Source organism: Hermetia illucens, chromosome 6 (assembly GCF_905115235.1).
Source record: "Hermetia illucens chromosome 6, iHerIll2.2.curated.20191125, whole genome shotgun sequence".
NCBI lineage: Eukaryota > Metazoa > Arthropoda > Insecta > Diptera > Stratiomyidae > Hermetia > Hermetia illucens.
The window spans coordinates 27,510,344-27,528,425 of record NC_051854.1 but is presented as its reverse complement, the minus strand read 5'-3'; the positions used below and the strand labels follow the sequence as shown (position 1 = coordinate 27,528,425).

Here is an 18,082-nt window from a genome sequence, read left to right as displayed (position 1 = left end):
CATATCATTTATTATTGAAATATGAATCACCTAGCTAATACAAGATTCTTTCTGTGGAATAAACCTTAATTTCCTACAAAACAATTTGCTTTTAGTAAAACTGCAATGCAAAAACAAATTGCGACCACAAAATAACTGTTTACGCCTATTTGTAGTATGTTATATCAGCAAAGCTAATAAAATGAACCTAACTAGCTTCCATTTGAGTTTCAATCCATTCTTAATTTTAAACGTAGTTTTGACAGGCGACCCGACTAAAGACTAAAAGATTAAAGGTTTGAATTAATTGAAGCTGTCCCTTCTTTGACACTTTACGACCTAAAAAAGATATTCAGCGAAATTAGAAGGATATTGGGAAAAAAATTAGCCTTTTCAGACTTTCATCAGAATTAATGGGAGTTATGTTCCCATATTGACCCTGATTCGAAATATATGGGTTTGAAAATTGCTCCATAATCCATATTCCGTATTCTTATTATTGCACTTGCAAATTCGTGATCAAACCTCTTTCTTCGACGAGTAAACTTTTCTAGTGTATTAGAAGTGCATTTCCAGTTCATCATTACTCCTAAAATATATATGAGTGCAGCGGCCTAATAGGGTTCAGTTGTAATTGGTATTTGAAGGCAGAAATTCTGGCTAAATAAGTGCTTAAAAACAGAATTTTGTTTTTTGTTTAAACAGGTCTATCTTCCGAAAAATCAGATTTCGGACGGTTTATCTTGATGCGCGAATGTTTTTGTATGTTTGTGTGCCGGATCTTGCAGCAACGTAAGGATAACACTTTGAAGTGCAGCGCCTGTCCATCAGAAAAGGAAGGAATCAATAAGGAAATGCATTCTTAAGTAAGTCGACCATTTTTGTAGACTTTCCACTTTATATCTTACGAAACCCAAGCCCCAAACCAATTTGGATAAATTAATCACTCAGATGTTAGTTAATATTTGCTAAAATTCGATTTTGAGATGTTTCATTTGTGGGAATAAAATTATTATTTTAAAAGGCCTTACTTTTAAGGAAATCAACATATTCCACAAAAAATTATCAGATAGATATGTAGATCCGATAATCAAATCTTCGAATGTTCTTGATATACCACCATTCTGCGCACTAGATTTTCGGATAGCAGCGCCTTATCTATAGTTTCTTTTAGATATTTCAACGGCTTTTGAACCAGAAATATATAAGGACAGTCCTGCAACTTTGCCAACTTTGCCGCCAGTAGATAGGAAGAAGCTTTGGCATGCTGCAGGTTGATTTGACTAACTCTTATGTTTGTAGCCATAAATGCAGTCTAATATGAAAACCGCCGCTAACTGAAAAGTCTGCTTCGTTCAGTTTGGATCTCACTGGGGTTACCAACTTGTCCTCACCTTCCGCCGAAAGTTCCGCTTTCTTGCGTCCGATTTCTCTGGATATCGCCACACTTGGTGGTGTAGTAACGTCCATGTCCTTATTCCCAAGAAACTTCGCTTTCTTTCGCAGTGCCTTCTGATGTCGTCGACTAGAAGCCCTCCCAGATTCACGGAGTCCGGGCTGCATGGATCTGTTTTCACATACCGGCGTTAGACCAATTGCGTTCACATTACCAGCTTCCCTTTCTTGCGTTTTTCCGGATACAGACGGAGGAAAACGTTCTGACAGGCAAGCCTGTAGTCCCTTCTCCTTTGCGGTTAAAATTTCCTTCCGCCGAGCCTTCCTCCCCAGTATTTTAGAAGAGTTAGGCAACAGTGCCACCGACATGTCGGCCGTAGTCAAATTTCCAGCTATCTCATCAAAGGAGTTGCTGACCGCGCCGTGGACACTGGGTGTAGGTTTTCCACTAAAGTCGAGAGCTATCTTCCACAGATTTCTCCGTGGGGAGCGAGAATTAGGTGAGGCCTCCAAAATCCGTGCCCCGGCCACGACCTGATTTCTCAGAGTCGCGGGTGGATTCGAAGTCTGTGACTTTTTACCACTTGGAGAGTTACAATGGTTTGTTTCCATCTTCATGGGCTTTTGGACATCCTTAGTGTAGTGGTAAACTACCAGAAGCTCCCTCACCGCGACCAGGTGGTGTCCGAAGGGAGACTTTGAATGTTAATATCAGGCTAAAGTGAATATTTTGACATCATATATGTATGCATATACATTACGCGCAAATGGAACAGATGTCCACGCGAATATTTTTATTTAAGAAATACACTAAACCTTTCATACCTGAAGCTTCCGGTTTCCTGACTTGTTTTATGTCACCCTCATAATCCTGATCATGTTTTTAATTGCTTGGCAAAAATGTGAGAGATTAAGGAAGGCAGAAGTGGGGAGACTGACGTTGAAACGAATTCGGCAATCCACGGAAATTTTTAATAAAAATTTGAACCTCAGTCTCCCCACTTCTGCCTTCTTTAATCCCTCACATTTTGGGGATCTCACCGGGGTATCTCCTTGATACATTTTTCACCCCAGTTAAAGGGCTCAAAATTGTGCATGACAAGGTTTGGCTTGATTGAAACTCTCCCTTCTTTGAGACTTTTCGGTCAAAAAAAGATATTCAACGAGATTAGTTCAATTATGGGAACAGAATTAGCCTTTCCAGATTTTCTTCAGGATTAACGTGAGTTATGTTCGCACAGCTAGATTGATCTTGAATATATGTGTTTATATAGTTTATAGTCCTACAATTGAAAATTATTCCATACTCGATATTCCGTTTTCTTATTATTGCACTTGCAGATTCATGATCAAACATCTTCATCGGCTAGTAAACTTTTCTAGCGTGTACGAGATATGCATTTCCAGTTTATTACTACTCAGTAAATATAAATTAGGGCAACGCGCTAATAGGGTTCAGTTGTAATTGGTACTTTGTACTTTCAGGTAGAAACTCTTCCTAAATAAATTCTTAAAAATAGAACTTTGTTTTTTCGTTCAAACAGGTTTGGTGCAAGAAATTTCACTTGAACGTTCGTGCGAGAAAAATTGTTTTTTAAATCGAAAAATCAGATTTCGGGCGGTTAATCGGGATGTGCGAGTGTTTTTGTGTGTTCATGTGCAGGGTCCTGCAGCAATTTAAGGAAAAGATTGTTCAGTGCAGCACCCGTCCAGCAACGAAGAAAAGGATGGAATTCTCAAGTAAGTCCACCGTTTTGGCATATTTTCCACGTTTTGTCATTTTCTGAACCCCAAGTTCGAAACCATAAATCATGCTTCCCGCATTTTTAATTAATAAGGCGGAAAATATACTCACGCTAAAAAAAGCAGATTCGTTGCCAAAAATTGAATAGATTAATCACTCAGGTGTTAGTTAATATTTGTTTAAATTCTGTTTTGGGTGAAATTTTGTATTTGCCCAATTAACATTATTATTTTAAAAAGAATGAAAAAGTTACCAGTTTACGCTGGATGTATAGACCCGATAATCAAAATCGAACCTCAATCTTCTTGATATGCCTGATATGCCCCTGTCTTATCTAAAGTTTCCTCTAAATATTTCAACTGGTACATGAATCTTGGGCAGTCGAAAAAGACATGTTTTGTTTAGACGATGTTGTTCAGACTTTCGTTTAAGTTGTCCAATTTAAACCTAGCGAAATCCTCCATACCTTGTGAGAGACGTCTTATAGTCATAACACACTCTTAGGGCTATCTAGTTTATGTGCGTTAAATGTGGTCTGTAGTGTCTTTCCTCAAAGTGGGGTGCACAGGGCAAGAATTAGCTCACCATCGCGTTTATAACCATTTTACAAAGCTCCCGAGGCCCTCCTACATTGGGCAGCATCCTCAAGCTACATTTGTCGTAAGTGCTTTGCCAGAAGGATTGATGGCCGGCAGGTGATAGTGGAATTTAACAAGCACATAATTTCCTTTTCGGCGCTTCGTGATAAGAAGTGCCTCCATTTTCTCCTTCGCAAGTATCACTTTCTAGCTCTTTAACCCTATCGTGCCTTTCTACGAAACCTGAAGTGTACATGAAGTTTCAAAGCAGTGGGCCTGTGTGCGTGTGTGGTGGGAGAGAAGCTACAGCTTCTGAGCACTGAGGCCATGTTGGCCCATTGTACTCGCCACCCCCATCTAACGGAATATTCCGGAATCGTTAATGTTTCGGAGGATTTCCGTTAGTGGATGTGATGCTACCCGTCGCAACTGGAGAACATCGGCACCAAAGATCTGATGCCTGATGCGTCCATAGGAAATGCTCCGTGAATTCCGTTTCTTCATTACAGAAGGGACACGTATCATCTTGAATAATTCCTATTCTGAACATATGCCCAGCTAGTGAATTGGGGTCTGTCAGAATGCCCACAATACTCCTATAAGTCCTCCTGCTTTTTGACAAAAGTTTGGTGTGTAGAGTAGCATTTAGGCTCTACTACTTGTCATTGTGGGAAGCTTGTTCCCAATTTTTGAAGACAGTCTTAGCCAATGCTACTGATACTCCGATTGCTGGTTCCGGTCCCGGCATAGGGGAGATTGACCCCTATTTTGCTAAAGCATCCGAGGTTTCATTTCCCTCTATGCCACAGTGACCAGGTACCCATACCAGTTCCACCGTATTGAATCTTGATGTAGAGTTCAAACGGTTTCTGCATTCCTGGACGATTTTCGAGGTGATCAAAGGACTACTCAATGCTCTTAATGCAGCTTGGCTATCATGTGATGTGCCTGTCCTGCTCGTCAATCACCCAGTTTGCCGCCCCGCCCTTAGGATCGGATAAACTTCGGCTTGCAACACCGTTGCATATTTCCCAAGTGAAAACCCCCTTCTTGTTTTCATTCGAGAGGTAGACTCCGGCTCCCGAACCCTCTTCTGTTTTTGAGCCATGGGGGTGGAACACTTTCGTATATTCCGCCTCGCATTCCTCTGTCATCCGTTGTTTCCCCGTAGATGTGATCGAATTAGTCTATGAGCTGCTCTCATTGCAGTGTTTTGAATAAATATATCCAGGGGCTGCAAATTGACTAGTACATTTAGAGCTGGGCTGGATGTCGTGCTCATACCCAGACACACAGTTCTTTTCAGTGCAGCTAGTTTACGGTGAAAACCTTTTTGTCTCACCTTAACCCACCACACTATGGATGCATAAACGAACATCGGCTTAATGATGGCAACGTATACCCACTTCACCACATGACGCCTTTGTCCCCATGTCGAAGCATCTGCACAGCCCATAAGCTGTGAGAGCTCGGCTCATCTTCATCTGTACATGTTTGTTCCAAAGAAATTTTTTTATCTAGAGTAACTTCCAGATATTTCACCTTTTTGGAGAGTTGAAGGGTAGCACTACTCATCTAAGGGAGGCAAAGTCCATTCAGTTTGCTCCTTCCTGTGAATAATACCATTGTAGGTTTATTTGGATTAATTGAAAGGCCATGTCTGAGGTATCAGTGACACGTTATATATTTATACACACCGTTCCAAGATCCTAATCAGCCACAGCACAGCCACGTCATCAGCATAAGCTTGAGTGTGCACTTAGTCCAGAGCAAGACGTCCTCGAAAAATATTTCGTAGAGGTCGCTCTAAGTGCTCCATACCCTTCTTTAGCATTGCCGGATAGCAGCACTTGCATGTTGAAGGGGTTGGAAGAATCGTCAACTCTCCGCCTGTGACTTCTCTCGCCCGTTCTCCCGGGTGCCGTACATCTAGGAGGGTCTGTACTGAATCCAGTCTGGAGCTCATGAAAGTACCGTCGGGTTTTCTAAGAGAGTCCAACTTAGCCGACTCATCCCTTTTGAGGACTCTGCACAGCCTTGAAGTCTCTATTTCGCCTTCCAATTCTTCACAGTACGCTCTAAAGGAGTCTCGTTTCGAACACCTAACGAGCCTCTTATTTTCACGCTGTGGCTTCCTGAAATTTAATCAATCTTCGTTCTTATTACTTTTACAAGCCCGGTTCAGAAGTCGCCTGGTTGATTTCCTGTGTTTTTGCAGTTCCCGGTTTCACCAAGGAACCGTTTTACCGCTTTGGCCTCGCGGAAATAGGACAAACCTCTTCATAGCACTCTAAAGTGTGCAGGTCGAAGTTTTCAATTCATGTTCCAGCACCAAAGGAGTCTCGCCTAGGGAACTGTACTTTATTGCCAAGAAGTTCATTGAACTTTGTCCAATCCGTTTTCCTAGGGTTCCGTCTTTGTACTGCACACTGTTCGCCCGCAATAGTCGGATTGAATTCTAGGTATCGGTGATCTGGCACTGGGACCTCGTCTAGCACTCACCAGTGTATAATCAACTCGAACAACTTTGAAGTGCAGATTGTTAGGTTAAGTACTTCGCTTCTTCTTGGCCCCACAAACGTAGATGCGCACCCTACGTTCGCGGTCATCAGACCAGCTAAAGTAATAAAATTAAACAGCTTCTCTCCTCTTGGATTGCATTTGCTACTGCCCCAACAAATATGCAGAGCGTTCGCATCAAAACCTATTGAAAGTTCAAGACCACTTGATTCTGCATACACTACCAGATCCGTTAGTTCTTGCGTTGGCGGAGGGCACAAAGAATCATAAGGTAAGTAGGCAGAGGCAACTATTACGTTTCTCCTCTTACCATTAACCTGGTATTGTAAGTTGACCGCAACAAGGTCCTGGGAGCAGAACTGTCTCAGCATGGTTTTTTTTTTTCCTGGCCCCTTTGACTGATCCAATACCACAGATTTACTTAAAACGAACCCATTGAGACTCTGCCATGCTGCAAGTTGATTTGACTAACTCTGTTTGCAGCCATAAGTGCAGTCTAATATAAAAACCGCGGCTAACTGAAAGGTCTGCTGCGTTCAGTGTGGATCTCACCGGGGTTACCAGCTTGTTCTCACCTTCCACCGAAAGTTCCGATTTCTTGCGTCCGATTTCTCTGGATATCGCCACACTTGGTGGTGTAGAAACGTCCATGTCCTAATTCCCAAGAAACTTTGCCTTCTTTTGCCGTGCCTTCCGTTGTTGTCGGCTAGAAGCCGCATGCATCTATGTTCACATGCCCTCATTAGACCAGTTGCGTCTACATTACCAGCTTCCCTTCCTTCCGTTTTTCGTTTCCTTCTGCCGAGCCTTCCTCGCCCGTATTTTAAAGGAGTTATATAACAGTGTCACTGACAAGCCAGCCGTAGTCTGATTTCCAATTCCTCTGTTTAAGGGAGTTGCTGTACTATCCTTTTTGGCTGACCGCGCCATAGACACGGGGTGTAGGTTTTCCACTGAAATGGAGAGCCTCTCTTCCACAGATTTCATCGTGGGGGAACATGAATTAGGTGAAGCCTCTAAAATCCGTGGCTCGGCCACGACCTGATTACTCAGAGTCGCGAGTGGATTCGAAGTCTGTGACTTCTTACCACTTGGAGAGTTACAATCCTTTGTTTTCATCTTCATGTGTTTTTGGACACTCTTAGTGTAGTAGTGTACTACCACAAGCTCCCCGACCTCGACAAGGTGGTGTCCGAGGGGGAGTTCAGCGAGATTAGTTGGACTATGGGAACAGAATTAGACTTTTCAGATTTTCTTCAGGATTAACGTGAGTTATGTTCCCATAACGACCCTGATCCTAAACATAAGTGTTTAGTTTATAGTCCTACAATTGAAAATTATTCCATACTTCATATTCCATATTCTTATTATTGCACTTTTCCAAAATGATAAAACATCTTTCTTCGGCCAGTAAACTTTCCTAGTGTATGAGGTGTGCATTTATAGTTCAGCACTACTCCTTAATTATATGTAAATTAATTAATAGGGTTCAATTGTAATTGACACTTTCAGGTAGAAATTCTGTCTAAATAAATTCTTAAAAACAAAACTTTGTTTTTTGTTAAAACAGGCTTATCTTCTGAGCCTCCACTGGCGTAGTGCAGAATATTACCTACTGCACGGAGCGGCAGAAATTTCATTTGATCGTTCGTTCGAGACAAAGTTATTTTTTAAATCGAAAAATCAGATTTCGTACGGTTTATCGAGATGCGCGAGTGTTTGTGTTCAGGATCCTGTAGGAACGTAAGGATAACATTGTAAAGTGCAGCACCCGTCCAGCAATGAATAAAAGGAAGGAATCAATAAGGAAATGCACACAAAGCTTTGCATTCTCAAGTAAGTGGATAGTGTTTGCATATTTTCCACTTTATGTCACTTTCTAAATCAAGTCAAGTCCGAAACCATAAACCAGATCTCCTGTATTTTTAAGTAATTTTAGAAATAGATGAATACCAAATAATAAGAAGTAACGCCGATCAAGTGCTAGTTAAAAAATTGGACAATTGATCCCTCAGGTATCAATATTAGAAAATATTATGAAAGTACACATGGTATATAAATATGCGTATTTATGATATTCATCACTTGATAAAAAATCACGATGAATCCCTGCTGAGGTTTGCAGTTGAGAAGCTATCCCAGATGTTACCGGTTCGAAAAATTTAGTTAAAGTTGTCTGGCTTGCTCGAAGCTTTCTCGATTTGTACAATTCCCGATAACATTTAACACTTTTACTTATTGAAAAGGACACCGTCTGCCTTCTTTCATTGTCCTGATCATCCTCCAAATACTCCAGCGCCATCTCAATTTGTTCCAAAAATTTGAAAACTTTTTTTGTTGGAAACTCTTTTTCTCCCTCGTCTAAATTTTGTTGTACCAATTCTATGTCATCTGTTATAATATTCAACAATTCTCCGTTGGAAAGTGGCACTTCAGAAGTTTTAACTACTGCTTCAGTTTGAAATCGCCAGCGGCATTTCCGCCCAAAACAAGTGTATGCCTGTCTTTGGAGGCTTTGAAGCTTGGTGTTGTAGCTTTTTTTTGGAAATAAATGTACGTGATGGGAAACGCTTCCAGTAAAGTCCTGTCTCATTGACATTAAAAACTTGTCTCGGGCTGTGACCGCCTTCATCAAATATACTTTTAATCATGTCGGGAAATTTTTTCGCTTCTTCATAGCCAGCACTAACCACTTCTCCAGCCAATTATGAATTATGCAGACCAAATCTTGATTTGAACTTGCCGAACCATCCTCAAAGGCTTCGTTTTCACTTCTGATGGTATTGAACAAACTCTTCGCCTTTTCTTGAATGGCTGCAGTTGAAATTGGTATGTTTGACTGGTTCATATCGAGAATCCAGGCATACAGTATGATAATTTTTCCGTCTTCTCTAGTACAAAGGGTCGGTGTTTTGTTATTATGGTACTTCCTGGTGAAGAAATGACCGCCTTAATATGCTCACGAATTTTTTCCACATTCCTTTTTATCTGTCTGATAGCACATGCCTTCAATCCTAAGGAAACAGGAATTTGCGCGGCTCTCTCTCCTTCCTCCAAACGTTTAATTATTTCCATTTTTGTTTTCAAATTAATAACTTGCCTCAGCCTCTTCTTTTTAGCGGAGCTATATCCTTTATCCATACTGCTATGTGTGTTTTGAACCTTTCTCTGTTAAAGCATTTTTGTCACTTAGAATATGAAGGTCCGTTTAAAAAGAAAGTTTAGTCCTTAATTTCTTACTCGAAATCAAGCCAATATTGTATTAACAGGTTCACTGTCCAATGAAGCATATATGATTCATGGTCCTCTGTCGCGGCACGTTCATGAATCAAATATGATTCACAATATACCTTAAGTTTGAAACTTTATAGAATTCGAATTTGAGAAAGTAGAATAGAAGTTTTACCTTGGCTACATTAATGAAGCCGTAGTGTCTTAAAAAATGTAAAAACATTTGGTAATTTGTATGTAACTTTTATTCAATGACTTTTTAAAAAAATGTTATACATCATAAACAAGAAATAAAACGAATACGAAATAAAAGTAGAGCATAGTCAAATTCTTAAGGATTATTTTTAAAGTAAATAACAAACTCCTTTGGAAAAAGAAAGAAAAAAAAATGTAAAAATAACTTCTATTAGGAAAGTATAAAGGAAATATTCAACAATGAACGTTATTGAAGCAGTCTAAACAAAAAGCTTTCTGGCACTGAATACATTCCGTATGCACTTGCTTGGCTTTCGAGGCAGCCGGCATTCCTTCCTTGCGTAATTTTGTGTAGCAATTTGTACAACGTTTTCGCACAAGCATGTTGTTTCGTCGAGGAATTTCTGTTAGCTTATGTGTCGACAGCCCTTGGGAGGGAGGCCTAGCTGGTGTGGTTACGTTTGCAGAAGGTCCAAGAAGATGTCGAATAATTTGCTCCTGGACTTCTAGCATGGTAAGTGGAGCCCCGGTGGAATACTCGTTGTATATGCATCTCGCATTAACCACCGCTACTCTAAAAAGCAAGTCAACAGCAACTTGTTTGAACCAAGTCAGACTTTTGTGCAACGGAGAATGATATGAGGAAAGCTGGCCTGCAACATCTATGCCCTTCTTTGCATCGTTGTAATCGATGACGGCATTTGGCTTCAATGTTTCACCCAATCTCGTACGCACGCTGGTCATCTCGTCCCCATGACAAGTGGATATCATGAGAACATCACGTTTATCATGCAACACGGTAATATAGTTATCTTTTTGTCTAGCGACACATTGTCCTTTTTTCAGTTTCGATTTGGTAACGTTCAATGGCAATCCCACTCGATTTTTTCGTAAGGTTCCGCATAAGTCAGTTTTACGATCTTTTAAGTATTTTGCCAAAGGAACACTGGTATAGTAGTTGTCAGCAATAAGTACTCGTCCTTGATCTAGAAGTGGCTCGCATAATTTTGCAACGACAGTTCCAGGTTTATCTAGCCCCTCATACTGAATAGAGGCACCCGCATAAATTTCGTAAGACCATGTATAGCTGGTTACTGTACAGAGCTTATATACTTTTATACCATAAGAGCTGGCTTTAGAAGGATTGTACGTTTTTATTCGTAATCTTCCGTAAAATTTAATCATCGACTCGTCTACAACGATAACTTCCGGTGGAACATATAAACTTCGGAATTTTCCCACAAGTTTTTATACGAGAGAATCAATTTTATGAGTTATGTTGCTGTTGTCTACCTGCATATCCGCAAAATGCCAACATCGAAGAATCGTCACGAACCTGTTGTATGACATCTGAATGGAATGCATAAGTGGACAATAGTACAAAATATCTAACTTCCAATAATGTTCTATTGACGGTAATATTTTTACACCCATGAACATAATTATACCGAAAAATTTTTTCAAATCGCCTTTGTCCACAGGTTTCCATCGTTTCATTCTGCTGTGTAGTCCGCTTCGAACATTTTGGTAAGTCTGGGCGTAATTATTTGTGTGCGTAACCATTTCTTCAATCAGACTATCATCCAAAAAGTATTCAAATATTTTTATAATATTGACTTTTCGATCTTCGTCTAATATTTCTTCAATATTTCGAACCCCCGGATTGCCAGAAAAGTTTTCTCTTCCTAAGGCTAATACATCACTTAACCATATCAAATTTTCTTGTTGTTCAAACGGAAGCTGGCGTGGGCTTCCTCTTACAGGGTCGCTTTCCTCGTCGGTTGATTCGGAAGGACTAGACGATGCTTGATTCCTATCGTTTTCATTTGGTTGGCTTTCGCAAACATAGTTTCTATCATATTCGATGTCTTCGATGACATCTTCCATTTCCGAGTCTTCCAGCTCTTCTCCACTCGGTACGAATTCTTCATCACTTCCGTTACTGAAGTCCTCATCATCACTATCTTCTATCATTTCTCGAACTTCTTCATCTGTCAATTTCTTTTTTCCTGAACTCATTTTGAAGCTCTCACAACCAACTTTTTCTTCAAAATACCCGTACTTTTGTCTTTTTATCTCTGTACTGACGTTCCTTTGCGATCAACTGCTAAAATACTGATCGATGCAACACAAATTCCCAAATGCACAAATGTTATGTGTAATCGTGTTCAAACAAAAGAATAACGGTATAAACGCTATCTACATTTAACAACACTGCATTTCACCATAAAATGCAATGCCAGTGCGTCCAATAAGATAAAATTTCATATGAATCATATACGATTCATTGAGCGTGTGAATATAATGCACTTTCATGTCACGCTCATGAATCATATACGATCAAAACTTCAAATTTTAAATTTTCAAATTTAGAATACAATTTTCTAAATTGTGTATATTACATTTGTTATAGCATCGTATTCTAAATTTATTTTCATGGAAAAAATTTTGAGCGCGGAGGGACACCCTACAGATTAGTACGGGGACAGGGAACCTGTTAAGCGTCCTTTAGTCTTGAGTTCTACTACCAAGATTGAATTAAAACTAACGAGGCTTCTTTTATTTATGTGTTATAGTTAGATGGATTTTAATATTTGTAACGTCCGATCCTTTCAGGCTTTATTTGAACAGATTGCTTACATGCAACGGATCCTCATCCAGCGTTATCTGAAAGTGTAATTACCTAGCCCGCTCTCAATGTTTATTTAAGAATAATTTTGTAATGTCATTCCGTTTTTATGTAAACTTGCAAACCAACCATAACAAACCAAAATAATTTGTTCAGATGGTTCCTTTTGTCCACAACCATCGAAGTTTATTCATATCCACCAAGTTCTTCCCTTTCAACAAATATGTTAATACGTAACTAAGGATCCAAAATACAAGAAATTAATAAACCACATTAATAAACCACATTCACTCCCAACAACCGTGTGCGGATTTCATCGTCATAGCTGTCATCGGTTGTGATTTCCGTTTCCGTTTTTCCGTTTGACCAGTCCGGTTTGATGTTGTTGGTTGGTTGGTTTTTCGTGCTGATGTTGCCACCATATATTTTGTCTTGCCTTCATTAATGTGCCATCCAAGATCTCGCGCCGCCTGTTCGATCTGGATGAAGGCAGTTTGTACGTCTCGGGTGATTCTTCCCATGATGTTGATATCCTCAGCATCGGCCCATCGCATTTACCTCAGCATCACGGATCACTTTCTCAAGGATCAGGTTAAAGTGGACGCATGATAGGGCATCCCTTCGTCGTCTACCGTTGTTAATGTCGAATAGTCTTGAAAGTGATCCTGCTGATTTTAACTGGCCTCGCACATTGTTCAGGGTCAGCCTAGTCACTCTTATCAATTTCGCCGGGATATCGAATTCTCTCATGGCCGTGTACAGTTTTACCCTGGCGCGGCTTTAAAGTCGATGAAAATATGGTGCAACTGAGCACAAGGCTCTTTCACAAGGATTTTCGCTTGCCGGCAAGAGTCCAAATTTCTTCATTCGGTTGCGTGAATCCTTGTAGTAGTAGACTTGACAGTAGACGGTCGGATTCCAAAAGCTGGTTCTGGTTGCTCCCTGTACTTTTCGAGTTCACATACTTGTTGGTTCTCCCAGGCTTCCTTTTCCCGTCTGTGAAGTCGCTACTTGGCTCGCCGGAGTTCGTGATAAGTCTCCGCGCGTGCCGGCGTCCTTCGAGAACGCATCATTACTCGGTACGCGGTATTCTTCCGTTGCGTTGCTGGTTTACATTCATCATCAAACCAGCCGTTCCGACTTTTCTTGCGATTGTCAAGAGGTATTGCAGGTGGTGTTGTAATTCGAGCTCGGAGCGTTATAACAACGAGATAGTGATCCGTGAGAGATGACCGCGTTCAATCAGCACGTGGTCAATTTGGTTCGAAGTGGTCCTGTCTGGGAGAGGCCCATGTATGTTTGTGGAGAGCTTTCCGCGGAAACTAGGTACTTCCAACAACCATTTCATGCGACATTGCTAACTGAATAACCCGCAGTCCATTATTATCAATATGTAAGCTATGGGAGCCAACGTATCTCCTGAATACGGGCTTCGTCCCTACTTGACTGTTGAAATCTCCAAGTATTATTCGGTCTGTACAGGCAGCGCATGTTTCATGAAAAAATGCGCAAATCGTTAATCCATTGTCGTTGCCGGGTTCGTCGTTCTGAAATCCATCCTGTCCAAGGCTCTTTCCGTGGCTTCATAACATCGGTTTATCGTGTAGGGTTGTCAGCCCTATCCAACCCCCAACCTGAAGGACCAGTTAGTACATTTTGTCCCGTTTTTAGGCGCGGGAGACTCGCATTCATCCTTCACTTCCTGCAGTTTTTCATGAAGAAAGAACTCCCAGCGATCACCACGTGGAGGTGGAGATAGGGTTTGGTAGTAGAGCTGTTGGTTCAGCAGGCGTTTCCCAGGTTTTATGCTCCATCGTGGGTACCAATCCACGTTTCGCCCTGGGAACTATACTACTCTTTGACCGCCATAAACTATAATAATAATAATAATCGTTGGCGCAAAAACCCATGTTGGATCAGGGCCTTGAAGTGTGTTAGAGCACTTCATTCAAGACCGTAACGGTACACTAGGAGGCATTGTGGTCAATATTGCGCTCGCCCAGATTATTACCCTGATTTGACTCAGGTACTCATTCACAGCTGAGTCGACTGGTATCCGACGTCAAACCACGATACAAATTCCACTGCCACCAGTGAGATTTGAAGCACGACCTTCCGTACGACAGCCTCGCGCTCTAACCACTCATCTATCCAGACTCATGCCATAAACTATGCACAGGGAAAAATTAATTAGTGGTAATTTGCTTGAAAAAAAAATTGAATCGGAAAAAGAAAAGAACATTTCTACGCGGTTCTTATTGATTCCAATCAATGTCAGAATACCGGATCGTTTTGATAAACCACTTTTCGTGCGTGTTGGACCGTAGGTAAATCCTCCGACTTTAAGATTTGCTGTAAAACGAAATCTTATTGAAATCGATTCAATGTATGTTTGCGCGTCTGTCTTTTTTTCGCTGAAAAACTTCAAAAAAAAAAACAATGGCATAACCACGCCAGTGCGTGGAATTTTCACTCACTGAACTACCTTCGCTTCGCCTCCTTCCCATAATTACTACTTTAACATGAGGTGGAGTTAGTTCATTCTAGCTTTATCTTCTTTAAGCGACATTTGAAACAGCGCTTTCCTGGCCTCCTCACTTTGGATAAATCCGATCATGGAGTTGATCACACCATCCTGATCCCTCTTGGCATACTAACCTTCTCAACACAAAATTTTCCGATACCAGCATATCTTCTGGAGCTTCATTCCCCCTTTCTTCCGTGAAAATTTGAAAAATCGGGTAGGGTGCCCAATTTAAAGCTGTACGGGAACTGCTGTGAGAAACTGGGTAAGGCCATCTTTGATATCCCCGTGTTGTCTCTCCAATTACTTCTTGATGATATCGAATACCCTGTGTATCCGTGGACCCTTTCTTGAGCGTTCCCAGCCCTTTTATCATCTATTCATACACTACAACGCACTTCTCCAAACGATTCTTCCATTATTCAAAACATATTTTAAATTCACTCATCGCGATCCAGCGATTTTTGTTTCACCTCCTCCACAGTGGTAAAACGCTTTGCTTTGATCTTCCTTTTGAGTCTGGGAACAAAAAGAAGTCACAGGGGGCTAGATCCGGTGAGTATGGGGGATGGATAATCGGTGTCATGACGTTTTTGGTCAAAAATTGCTTCACGGAAAGGGCGGTGTGGGCCGGCGCGTTGTCATGATGGAAGACCTAGTCGCCTGTGCGCCAAAGATCTCCCCTTTTCTTCCAGATACTCTCCCTCAATCTTTTCAAAACTTCCAAGTAAAACTTCTGGTTGACAGTTTGATCCAGGGGAACGAACTCCGCGTGCACAACACCTCTGCAATCGAGGAAGCAAATGTCTTGATGTTTAACTTCACTTGACAAGCTTTTTTGGGACGAGGGTAGCCAGCTGTCTTCCACTGCTTGATTGCTGCTTTGTTTCGGGGTCGTATCCATAGTACCACGAGTCATCGCCAGTAATCACCTTGGAAAGCAATTCAGGGTCCTCTTTGAGCTGATTTTGAAGCTAAAAACATGCCTGAAGTCGACGCTCCCTTTGTTCATCTGTGAGAAGGCGCGGGACGAATTTGGCTGCAACCTTTTTCATGTGCAAATCTTCGGATAAAATTCTCCGAATTGAACTCCATAACATTTCCGACATCTCACAGAGTTGATCAATGGTTCGGCGACGGTCTTCACGAACGAGGGCATTGATCTTGCCGACGTTTTCATCAGTTCTTGACGTTGAGGGGTGTCCTGAATGAAGTTGGTCATCGATAGACATTTCTCCATTTTTAAAACGTGAAAACCCATCGTAAACTTGACTTCTGCTTAAGGCAGTATCCCCATAAGCAGTCTTCAGCATTACAACAGTTTCCGCGGACGATTTCCCGAATAGGAAACAAAATTTCACAGCCGCGCATTGTTCTCGACAATCTGCCATTACGTTTTCGCCGAAATGTAAAAAGTTGTTTTACTAAAAAAAATCTCACAGGCGAATCGATGCACTCACACACTGACGACGCAACTTCGCACACTGACGCAGGTGGCGTAACACTAACGGATATGCGGTCAAACAATAGGTTCCCCACACTCTCCCTCCCCATCACAGCGGAATTTGCAGAACTTATGGGTTCCCCCCTCGTATGCTCGTCATATAACCTATCAAACTATAATATCAATCGGCATCATTCCCGAGATGACGAACGCATCATCTTAGATCGTCTTGTCGGCATTATATACCTTTATGGCTGTCGTTTTGTAGTTTATTATCGCATAGGGTAAGATCGACCTTAGCCCGTTGGCTTTAAGCAGTCTACAAATATACCGTAGTCCTCCTAATATTGGACACCACGCTGACCAGAGCTATACTCGCCATGGATACGTTAACGCAAACGTGCTGCACATGTTGCTTATAAGTGAGCTTTACGTCTATGCCAAGAATTTGACAGCCGACCTGGAAGTTATGATATGATTCTCATTGAAATGCAGGCGTAATTTCTGTTACGGCGGTTGCTCATGAAAATCGTTTCCGTTTTCTGCTCCGCAAGTAGAGTCCAACGCTCTTCAAAAAAGTCAAGTTTTGAATAACGATTCTAGATACTTTGGTATTACAACTAGTGTTATGTCGCCGCCATATCCCACCAAAATGACTTTCTTTGGAACGAAAAGGTTAAGCGCATCGTTGTGCAAAGCGGGGGTACAGTACAGACCCCTGCGGGACACCCGCGGAGACAACGTGTTCCTGGGGTCCATGATCGGTGGCACACCAAAACACTCTTTTGCCAAATTGGTAACGAATATATTAGCAACATAGCTGGTAATAACAATCGCCGCCGTGCATTTTCATATAATCAGCCGAATTGAACTCTTTCTTGCGTGAAGGGTCAACGCCACACAGTATTTGCTAATACTACCCTTTCCGTGATTCGCGTTTTCGATCAAGTCATAAATTGCTGCTACACAGAACCCAGGCCCATGAAAGGCCTCCTTCGCTCTCAACAAAGGAGAACAATCTATTGTAAATTACTCGCTCTAATATTTTTCCTATAGTATCTAGGAGGTATATGGATCTATTGGCGAATGGAGGTTTCCCAGCCTTAGGCAGCATTACCAGATTCTACCGCTTCCATGCAGCAATGAATATATCCTTGGATACGCATGCTTCGAAGAACTAAGCGAGCTGGAGAGCCTTATTCGGTATACTTTCCAGGCCCGGATCTTTGTTGTCACCCATTTTGCTGAAGATCTTAGGCAGCTTGTTTTTGATTAATGTAGAATTTTGGATTTGGAGATCTCTGGAATCCATCAGCGTCCATCTCCAACTAGAATAATACCACCTCCGCTCTTCGGTGTACACTTAAAAGCGATGGTTTTCCTCCATGTGAAGATTCTCCGGCGGAATACTCTTCATCATAAATACGTTTCTTCTTGATAAGCGCAACATGCTCAGAATGCACTTAGCTGATATGCAGTTCAAATTTCTTTTCTGTTCACTTTCTTTTCTAATGCATCTGCTCACACTGGAGAGGCAATCAGTAGGTTCTAGCTGACCAGTCTTGAAATAAGAAGGCGACTGTCCGGTAGTGGGTCACCTACAGTTACGCCTTAACTTGTCAGTGATCTGTAAAACCTTATCATTTGCCTTATGTTTGGCAGCACAACCTCTTTGCAAATCTCCTTTACAAACCTGTTGAGGGACCATCTTATACCTTTGTTTAAAGACCAATTTATTTTTGTGTGTGTGTAATATTTGCTGGCGTGTCACTGGAGATCCTTAGCTACAGTGTGACATCTATCGTCGATCCCATTTCCTCTCCTTCGGATTCATCATCAGTGA

At 41.4% G+C, this 18,082-nt stretch overlaps 1 protein-coding gene across 1 annotated transcript; it reads right to left on the bottom strand.

Moving 5' to 3' along the window:
* Positions 1-9,876: 9,876 nt before the first annotated feature.
* LOC119659056 (piggyBac transposable element-derived protein 4-like) lies at positions 9,877-11,661 on the bottom strand. The gene is made up of 2 exons (XM_038066965.1): positions 10,979-11,661; positions 9,877-10,867 (listed from the first exon to the last, which is right to left on the bottom strand). The coding sequence occupies exons 1-2, from the start codon at positions 11,659-11,661 to the stop codon at positions 9,877-9,879; spliced, it is 1,674 nt and encodes a 557-aa protein (XP_037922893.1).
* Positions 11,662-18,082: the final 6,421 nt, after the last annotated feature.

Coding starts and splice junctions, on each gene's coding strand:
- LOC119659056 (XM_038066965.1), bottom strand. CDS start 11,661: ATGAGTTCAGGAAAAAAGAAATTGACAGATGAAGAAGTTCGAGAAATG. Junction 10,868..10,978: donor ATTCAGATGTCATACAACAG/GTTCGTGACGAT, acceptor AAAATTCCGAAG/TTTATATGTTCCACCGGAAG.